The sequence below is a fragment of the Trachemys scripta genome, chromosome 1 (assembly GCF_013100865.1).
Source record: "Trachemys scripta elegans isolate TJP31775 chromosome 1, CAS_Tse_1.0, whole genome shotgun sequence".
In the NCBI taxonomy this organism is placed as follows: Eukaryota; Metazoa; Chordata; order Testudines; family Emydidae; genus Trachemys; species Trachemys scripta.
Genome location: NC_048298.1, coordinates 144,312,867 through 144,323,305, shown reverse-complemented (window position 1 = coordinate 144,323,305; position 10,439 = coordinate 144,312,867). Strand labels below are relative to the sequence as shown.

General features: G+C 49.9%; 1 protein-coding gene across 1 annotated transcript in view; it reads right to left on the bottom strand.

The window, feature by feature from the left end:
- The window catches only part of FSTL1 (follistatin like 1), a 74,452-nt gene that overhangs the window by 13,773 nt on the left and 50,240 nt on the right, over positions 1-10,439 (bottom strand). Inside the window, exons 3-5 of the mRNA XM_034788549.1 lie at positions 4,967-5,071; positions 3,394-3,523; positions 2,650-2,682 (exon numbers count right to left, since the gene is read on the bottom strand). Coding sequence (XP_034644440.1) covers positions 2,650-2,682; positions 3,394-3,523; positions 4,967-5,071 — 268 coding nt within the window. The remainder of the gene's footprint in view (positions 1-2,649; positions 2,683-3,393; positions 3,524-4,966; positions 5,072-10,439) is intronic.

Genomic DNA, 10,439 nt, shown 5'->3' with positions numbered 1-10,439 from the left:
CGATGTAAGCAACACAGTATCTACACTGACACTGCGTTGACCTAACTACATCGACCTAAGCATTACGTTACTGGAGGAGGTAGAGTTATTAAGTCGCTGTAGTGGGAGAGTTACATCGATGGGAGCTGCCTTATGTCAACCTAACTGTAGTGTAGACCAGGCCTGAGTAAGGAAGAGCTCTGTGTAAGCTTGAAAGCTTGTCTCTCTCACCAACAGCAGTTGGTCCATTAACAGCTATTACCTCACCCAATTTATCAGAGGGGTAGCCGTGTTAGTCTGAATCCGTAAAAAGCAACAGAGAGTCCTGTGGCACCTTTAAGACTAACAGAAGTATTGGAGCATAAGCTTTCGTGGGTGAATGCCCACTTNCTGTATGAGCTCTGTTTGCAGTGTTGTTGTAACCATGCTGGTCTCAGGATATTAGAGTGACAAATTGGGTGAGCAACAGAGGGTCCTGTGGCACCTTTAAGACTAACAGAAGTATTGGAGCATAAGCTTTTGTGGGTGAATGCCCACTTCATCAGACGCAAGAGACGCAAGACGCCTTGCATCCGACCAAGTGGGCATTCACCCACGAAAGCTTATGCTCCAATACTTCTGTTAGTCTTAAAGGTGCCACAGGACCCTCTGTTGCTTTTTACGGATTCAGACTAACACGGCTACCCCTCTGATAAATTGGGTGAGGTAATAGCTGTTAATGGACCAACTGCTGTTGGTGAGAGAGACAAGCTTTCAAGCTTACACAGAGCTCTTCCTTACTCAGGCCTGGTCTACACTACAGTTAGGTTGACATAAGGCAGCTCCCATCGATGTAACTCTCCCACTACAGCGACTTAATAACTCTACCTCCTCCAGAAACGTAATGCTTAGGTCGATGTAGTTAGGTCAACGCAGTGTCAGTGTAGATACTGTGTTGCTTACATCGACTGTTGCTACCTTTCAGAAGCCATCCCATAATGCCCCACACAGACAGTTAAATCGGTGCATGCGCTCCTAGTGAAGCCGCGCACCGCTGACACAAGGAGCGTAGTGTGGACATGTAAAACCAATTCAATTACTGCAGTGGCTGTATGTCGACATAATTTAGGTTGACTTAATTTTGTAGTGTAGACTTGCCCTCAGATCTGGGAAATGTACTCAGAGTCATAGCTAAATACAAGGTGAAATAGATTGTTTAGCTCAGTGGTTCTCAAACTGTGGGTTGGGACCCCAAAGTGGGTCGCAACCCCATTTTAATGGGTCGCCAGGGCTGGCATTAGACTTGCTGGGGCCCAGGGCCAAAGCCCAAGCCCTACCACCCAGGGCCAAAGCGTGAGCCCCACTGCCTGTGTCTGAAGCCCTTTGGCTTTGCCCCCCCCCCTTGGAGAGGCGGGGCTTGGGTGGGCTCAGACTTTGGTCCCCCCTCCTGGGGTCGTGTAATAATTTTTGTTATCCGAAGGGGGTTGCGGTGTATTGAAGTTTGAGAACCCCAACTTTAGCGTAAGTAGTTAACACATATTTCAAAGGACCATTCAAGGTGACGTGGCCAGTTAACACCTCTCCAGTCATAGGGGGGAAAAGGAGGGAAAAAAAGCCTGGGGGTGATGGTAAACCCTCACCACTAGCTTTTTTGAAATGTGTGTTAACTACTTATGCTAAACAACTTGTTCCACCTTGTATTTAGTTGTGACACTGTGGGTATGTCTACACAGCAAAGAAAAACCCGCAGCTGGCCCATGCTAGTCGACTCAGGCTCGGGCTAAGGGACTGTTTCATTGCTGTGTGGATTTCTGAGCTTGGGCTGGAGTCCAAGCTCTAGGACCAAGTGGGGTGGGAGGGTCCCAGAGTTCGGGCTCCAGCCGCAGCCCAGAAGTCTACACTACAATGAAACAGCCCCGCAGCCCGAGTCCTGCGAGCCTGAGTCGGCTGGCATGTGCCAGCCACGGGTCTTTCTTTGCTATGTAGACATACCCTGTGAGTACCTTTCTGAGACCTGAAGGAGAGCTGTGTGTAAGCTCAAAAGCTTGTCTCTCTCACCAGCAGAAGTTATCCCATTAAAAGGTATTTCCTCACAAACACAGAGCTCTGCATGTCTAACAGGAGTAGAAAGCAATCAGATCATATTTCAGTCAGTAGATTCAGCAGCTTGCACTCTGCTACACCCAGGCAGCCCATCTATGGAGTAAGGAGGGACCAGTTATTTTTTTAACCTATCTTCAATCTGAAAATAAACAACAATCTATTACTGTTATTAGCAATTATGTAAGTGCATCGATCCTCAAAGTGCTTTACCACCATTAGTATTATTATCACCCCCATTTTACAAACAGAGAAGCTGAGGCACAAGAAAGTGAAGTGTCTTAATCAAGGCCACATAGGGAATCAGTATTAGAGCTAGGAATAGAAGTGAAAACTCCTGGTTCCCAGTCCTATGCTCAGCCCACTACAATGTACCTCTCAATCTCCCTGTCCCTTAGCCAGGCACAGGCTCCGTAATATGAAAGTCTGCAGGTAAATTCTGTCCCCATTCTGGGAACAGACATGTTTTTCTATTCATTCCACCTTAGAGCTGTGCAGTTCCCTGTCAAACTGCCCATTCTTCCACCATGCACATATGCTGGGAGGAATTCAGAGCTCTCAGGTGTGGCGGGGGAGGAGATGGTTTCTTACCTGGGCTTGCGGCTGGATTCTCAGACTTCCTCTCTGTTAGTGGAAACATGGGAAAGGACGTTAATGAGCAGGAAAAAATGGCTTCAGTATCACATTTACATTCTGATACTGTGTATCAAAGTGACATGAGACTCTCCCTCGCGCGGAACAAATGGCGGTGAGAGGGGAGGGATTCAGCTCTGTGAGTTTGCAGCCTCTGAAGACCCCTGTTACCTCCTAGCAACAGGGCACCTTTGGTGATGGTGGGGCTTATCTCAGCAGGAAGGATATCAGGCAGTTCTGGACTGCGTTCCCTAGCACATTCCCTCATATTCCTCTTTGGAGCTGCTCCTTTAACAGACCAGCGTTACCATAGAGAGTGTGAGTCCTTTGAAAGGTCAGCACCCCTCTTGTCCCTATTTGGTGGAAGTGATGTCATGGGCACAGATTTCTTGTAGCTCAGGGGCACCCAGAGAGTTCTGCTTGAGCAAGGATTGAGGAAGGGCTTTTGGAACTGGCCAATTCTCCCGAACCTTTAGTGGACCTGAACCTTCCTCGACAGGTGGATGGAAAGGGTATGTTGATTGTATTGGTTGTTGGAAGGAAGAGGCAGCTGGAAGCCATATTATGGGTGCCCCTTGATCTCATCTGTGATCTGTGTGAGGGAACAGAAGGCACAAGGTTGTTTTCTCCTCCATTGCACCTCCTCCCAGGGTGGTCTTGTTTGAGTGACAGTAGGTCCAAAGCTCTCAGGGCTGGCTTTACCTTTACAGTGGCCATCATAGTCCACCTGGATCTTGGAGCCAGTAAGGCAGGCATCACGATGCAACTCGCAGTGATTCAGGTACGTCTTACCATTGCTGCCACACACAGGCCTCTTATGAGGTTTGCATTGCTGAAAAAGAGCCAGAAAGAGAAGAGCTTTGCCCAACGCCTCTGGTCCCAGGATGGCTGGAGGGAGGCAGTGTGTAAGCCCCATTCTCAGCCCAGCTCGTGGGCACTGTGCACATCTTCCTCAGTGCAAGTAGGGACTGAGAGATACTAACCACCCAGAACCTGAAAGATCTTGTGCAGGAGCTGAGTGGTCTGTAAAATGGGGATCCCACATCCACAAACATTTGTTTCCCCAGCACTACCACCATACAGGTGACTTAATGAAAGCAGATTTACTAGTGATTAATTTCTGTGTTCTTCAGTATCTATGCTATGTTTGTCTCTGCTTCTGGGTGTGTGTGTGCAAACCTGTGTGTCTCTGAGTGACTTTGTGTGTGTGTGTGTGTGTGTGTGTGTGTGTGTGTGTGTCTGTGTGTGTGTGTGTATGTGTAAGTCTTTCTTTGGGTGGATCTATCTGCATGGGCTGCAGACACCATCTCAAGGTTTCTGCTGCGGAACTGAAGGCAGGCTCGCAGCTGAGAACCAATTTGGCATTGCCAACGTTTGGGCTGGGGGTTTCCTTTTTGTGTTTCTCTTAGCCTGGGTAAAGGTAATCAACCCAGTCAGTTTGCTTACAGCTCCTTTCACTTTCCAGTTCCCAGGGCAGCAGCATCCAGGTTGCAAATGCTGAGGGGGTGGGGACAGGCGGGGTTCTTTAAAAAACAGTGTTCCATTGGTGTAAGAATGTATGGCTTTTTGTAATGGGAAGAGAACAGCAAAATGGGCAGATTCCATGTCTCTAAAACTGTCCCTTCTTTCAAGGCCCATCTCAGTATACCTGTAGAGATTTTTTTATTTAAAAAAGTGTTTAGTGCTGGTTTCTCTAACTCACGCAGACTGGCTATGCTGACAGCAGGCTTGCTGAGAGTATGTGCCCCTCCCTCCACCAGTCCAACTGTGTGCTGACACCCTGCCACACCCTCCCCACATGAGGAGTGCTCCAGCCAGCTCTCCCCTGCATAGTCTGACACTCTGGGCTGCGGGGTAAGTGGCGAGGGTATAGGCAGCTCAGCCACACTGGCACTACCTGGCGTGGGTCAGCATCTGTGCTGCAATGCACCAGAGGAGAGCACCAGGTTGTGGCGGGGCACTGGGGGCTCATGAGGGGAGAAAAAGGAGCCAGTTCTGGGCGTGCGGGAGGAGAGTATCAGAGTGGATGACAGAGGCAGACAGAGTGTGTGTGACTGGGGAGGAGGAATTGGCAGGGGAGAGCTGAGAAGAAAAGGGGCTGTAGACTCAAGGGCCCCTCTTGGTTTGGGACTACTTAAGAGCAACTCCCATTGAAGCTATATTGGCTAGTGCTTGAGCCCTAGTGTATTTTATCTGGATCCCTTAGACCTCAAGAAGTCCCCTCTCCCCATCTCCTCTCTACCTCCGGTCATCTGGAAGCTGCTCTATGCCCTACCTCGATGCAGAGGCAGGTGGGCTCCCCCTTCTCCGTCACTGCGCACTCCCGCCCGGCTCCACAGAAAACGTTGGCACAGATTTTGGATTTGCTCTTTGGCTCTTCCTGCAGGATACAAAGTGAGAGACAGAGACAGAGGCAGTGTTACTGAAAACAGTCCCACCTTCAGCTCACAGTGGGTCATAGCTTTTTGCAAAGTTCATGCACATTTTAGACTGAACCAAATTGCCCAGACTGGCATCTCATAGGTGGGCGAATGAGAAGGAAATGACCAATCTATCTGTGCAGCTCAGCCAGCCAATGACTGAGAGCTTGTGAGAATCTGATACACTCCAGAGGGTGGAAATTCCAAGAAGGAAGGATCTGCTCAGAGTGATGCAAGGGGATATAACGAGGAATGGGGTGAATCTGAGCAGAAGATCTAGTCTGATTGCCAGGAATCTATTCCTGGTAGTGAGACTTATTAGGCTGTGAAATCATCTCCCAAGGGAAGGGGTGGAAGCTTTCTTGTGTGGGAGCCTTAAAAGTAAGTTGGACAGCGCCCTGGAGAGAATACACTCTAGAGTTCAATCCTGAACAGACACAGAGAACTCACCATAGATAAGACCAATGGCCTAGTGGTCCCAGTGTCTCTCTGCAATACTACACCAGCACATGTAGCCCAGTATCCTGCCTCCACTAGTAGTTCAGTATCAGATGCATCACAGGAAGAAATTCCATAAATGGATAACTATGCAATAACTTTCCCATGGGGGGCATTTCTTCTTAGGCCCAGACAGGTAGTAGATGTCCTATGACCTGAAGCATGAGGTTTATTTGCCTTATACATTTTTATCTTATCCAATGTCACTGCAAATATTCTTGTTATTATTACAAGTGTCCAATCCTTTTCTGAATACTATTAAGCTCTTGGACTCAATGACAACTAGAGGCAAGGTTGCCACTGGTTCGTGATGCACTCTATAAAAGTCTATTTGCTTTTATCAGTTTTTAGTTTGCTCCCTTTTAATTTCATTGAGTGACCCCTTGTTCTTGTGCTATGAGAGAGGAAGATGGTTCCTTGGTTAGGGCTCTAGCTTGGCACTTGGGTGTCTCAGGTTCAGCTCCCTGTTCTACCACAGATTTCCTGAATGACCTTGGGCAAGTCACTGAATTTCTCTGTGCATCAGTTCCCCATTTGTAAAATGGGATCATAGATGCCAAGGCCAGAAGAGACCATTGTGATCACTAGTCTGACATCCTATAGAACACAGGCCATAGAAATTCCCCAAAATAATTCCTACAGCAGATGTTTTAGAAAAACATCCAATCTTGATTTTAAAATGGTCAGTGATGGAGAATCCACCATGACACTTGGTAAGTTGTTCCAATGGTTAATTACTGTCACTGTTAAAAATCTATGCCTTATTTCCAGTCTAAATTCATCTAGCTTCAGCTTCCAAGCTGGTATACCTTTGTCTGCTAGATTGAAGAGCCCATTATTAAATATTTGTTCCCTGTGTAGATACCTATAGACTGAGATCAAGTCACCCATTAACTTTCCCTTTGTTAAGCTAAATAGACTGAGTGCTTTGAGTCTGTCACTATAAGTAAGGATACGATTGTGTCACAGAGATCTCAGATTCTGTGTCTTTAATGGACCTCCTCCTGCAGCAGCAGGCCTTGAGCAGCGGCAGGACTGGCGCAGCAACCAGCAGTCAGCCCCCAACGCAGAAGCAGCAGCCAGTGGCGTAGCCAGGTGGAGGGAAGAGGGGGAGCGGGAAAAAAAAAAAAGGTGCCACCCGCTGCGGTGCTTTTACTGACGGGGCAGTGCTCTGGGTCTTCGGCGGCGGGACCTTCACTCGCTCTGCAGGTCTTCGGTGGCACTTCGGTGATGAAGCTTCAGTGACGCCAAAGACACCCGAAGCGAGTGAAGATCCTGCCGCCGAAGTGCCAGCAAAGACCCGGAGTGCTGCCCCGTTTGTAAAAGCGCCGCAGCGGGTGGCGCCTAGTTCACACCGACGCCGTGGCAAGGAGCGGAACATCAGGCCCGGCTGGGCCGCACATGAAAGGAAGGGGGTGGCTGGAGCTCCCAGGGTGCTGGGACCCCGCATGCTGGGGGAAGGCCCGGGGGGGGATGGGGACATGTGGGGACAGGGTGCTGCCGGGGGACTCCGGATCCCAGCAGCGGGGGGCTCCCAGTGGGGGGCAGCCCAGCAGCGCTCTCTGCAGCGAGGGCAGCAGCATCGCCTCGGGGGCAGCGCGGACTCGGAGTCGACGGGCCAGACCCAGCGCAGCGCATGCTGAGCAGGGGACCCCTGAGCCGGGCTGTATCGTCTCAGGGGGGAGGGGGCGTGAGGGAGAGGGGTGGGCTGCAGCTCCCGAGAGGGGACCCAGCTGCCCCCCCCCAAAGGCTAATGCATCCAGCAGAGCACCCCCAAGCACCCGCCGGGTGGGGATGTCCCAAGCCCGTCCCCGCGCCCATTCCCCGGAGATTGCATACTGTGCCGCTAACCCCTTTCCCCCTCTCCAGCACATGGTGCAGTCCGTTCTGTCCTGGGGCGGTGCTGTATCAGCCAATCAAATCATATTTTGGGGGCCTTCTGACCAATCAGCTGCTGCTTCATGTTACAACCTGATGCAAGGAGGGAGGCGTCAGTAAAGTTCTTTAAAGGGTCACCCAGGTGGCGGGGGTGGGGAAGGGGAGAATTTGGATAGGCCAATGGGGGGGTGGCACCTTTTTTTTTCCACTGGTGTGAAACCCAGGCTCCCGGGTGAGTAAAATTAAAAAGGCGCCACTTGTGCTCGGTCGGGGAGCGGCTGCTCCCCCGTTAGCTACTCTACTGGCAGCAGCGGGGCTGGAGCAGTGGCTGGCAGTCAGCCCTCGGTGGGGCTCCCCTGTTAGTCCTCCCCGCCCCTTCTGGGCGTTTTTAGTAAAAGTCACGGACAGGTCATGGGCAAAATTTCATGGAAGCCTGTGACCTCTCTGTGACTTTTACTAAAAATACCTGTAACAAAATCTTAACCTTAACTATAAGGCATGTTTTCTAACCCTTTACTCATTTTTGTGGCTCTTCTCTGAACTCTCTCCAATTTTTCTTGAATTGTGGGCACCAGAACAGTACAGAGTATTCTAGTGTCAAACACAGAGGTAAAATAATCTTTCTACTCCTACTCGAGATTCCCCTGTTTATGCATCCCAGGATCGCATTAGCTTTTTTGTCCACAATGGGAGCTCATGTTCAGCTGACTATCCCCTACATCCCCAAATCTTTTTCAGCGTCTCTGATTCCCAGGACAGAGTTCACCATCCTGTAAGTATGGTTTACGTTCTTTGTTCCTAGATGGATACATTTACCCGAATTTAAATGAATATTGTTTGCTTGGACCCAGTTTACCAAGTGATCCACTTCACTCTGAATCAGTGACTGGTCCTCTTCATTATTTATCACACCCTTAAGTTTTGTGTCATCTGCAAACTTTATCAGTGGTGATTTTATGTTTTCTTCCAGCTCATTGATAAAAATGCTAAATAGCATAAGGCCAAGAACTGATCCCTGTGGGACACCACTGGAAACAGACCTGCTCGATGACGATTCCCCATTCACAGTTACATTTTGAGTACTATCAGTTAGCCAGTTTTTAATCCATTCAATGTGTGCCATATTAATTTTATATCATTCTAGGTTTTTAATAGTCCAGCCTGACTTCAAAGAGGTTTTGTGAGGGTAAATACATTAAAGGTTATGAGTAAGGCTACGATTATGTCACGGAAGTTGCAGAAGTCACGGAATCCGTGACTTCCAGCGACCTCTGTGACACTGGGGGCCCCCACAGCTGACCAGCCACCCTGTAGTGTGAAAAACTGCCATCTGACTGAATGTGCTACTTAGAGTGTACTGAGCATGCTCACACGAGCTGAAAATGCTCAGTAACATCTGCTGAAGCCAGCAGCGGGGGACCCCTGCAGCAGCCCAGCCTCCGCGGGCAACCCCCGCAACTGACCGGCCTCCAGCAGGGACCGATGAGCTCCCCAGCTGCCACCGCTGCCAGGGCCCACCCCTACAGTTGCTCACCCGCCAAGAGCAGCCGGTCTCCGTCCGCGCAGGCAGAGGATCCCGGAGCTGCTCAGCAGCTGCTGGAAGGAGCCCCCTACAGCTCCCCAACTGGTGGGGGTTGGGAACCTGACCCCCCCGCCCTGCTCCACAGGGCAATGGAGACTCTGCAGCTCCCTGCTGCTGCAGGCAGGGGAGGGGCAGGGTGCTGGACCCTCCTCCCTCCCCATTTTGTCAGGGATGGTTTTAGTAAAAGTCAGGGACAGGTCACAGCTTCCGTGATGTTTTGTTTCTTGCCCGTGACCTGTCCCTGACCTTTACTAAAAATATCCATGACAAAATCGTAGCCTTAGTTATCAGGCACTGTGATGGGATCCAGGGGCGCCAGGATTGTATGATTTTTGGTGGTGCCCAGAATGGGTCCAAGCAGAGCCGTCCCCTCCATAGGATGGACCGGGCAACTGCACCAGGCCCTGCGCTTCAGGAGGACGTGGGGTCCAGGGTGGCCTGGGGGACTAGCGGGGGGCCTGGTGCCGGCAGCAGTGAGTGACCTGGCCCTAGCCCGCCCTGCCTCTTCCCAACTTACAAATGTAGATGTTTTTTTAAATTACATAACTGCACTCAAAAACAAAACAATGTAAAACTTTACAGCCTACAAGTCCACTCAGTTCTACTTCTTGTTCAGCCAATTGCTCAGACAAACAAGTTTGTTTACATTTACGGGAGATAATACTGCCTGCTTCTTGTTTACAATGTCACCTGAAAGTGAGAACAGGCTTTCGCATGGCACTGTTGTAGCCAGCATCGCAAGATATTTACATTCCAGATGCGCTAAAGAGTCATACGTCCCTTGATGCTTCAAACATCATTCCAGGGGACATGCGTCCATGCTGATGACATTCGTTAAAAATATACTGTGTTAATTAAATTTGTGACTGAACTCCTTGGGGGAGAATTGTATGTCTCCTGCTCTGTTTTACCCGCATTCTGCCATATATTTCTTGTGATAGCAGTTTCGGATGATGACCTAGTACATGTTGTTCATTTTAAGAACACTTTCACTGCAGATTTGACAAAATGCAAAAAAAAATAAAAAATGAATTTTCTGAAGATAGTTATAGCACTCGACCCAAGGTTTAAGAATCTGAAGTGCCTTCCAAAATCTGAGAGGGACGAGGTGTGGAGAAAGCTTTCAGAAGTCTTAAAAGAGCAACACAGAGGCCTTGGCTACACTGGCAATTCACAGCGCTGCACTTGCTGCGCTCAGGGGTGTGAAAAAACACCCCCCCCCCCACTCGCTGTGCTCGGGGGGGGGGGGGGGGTTTTTTCACACCCCTGAGCGCAGCAAGTGCAGCGCGGTGAATTGCCAGTGTAATCAGCGCCTGCAGTGCTGCAAGCTATTCCCCTCGGAGGGGGGGAGTACAAAGGCGCGCCTACAC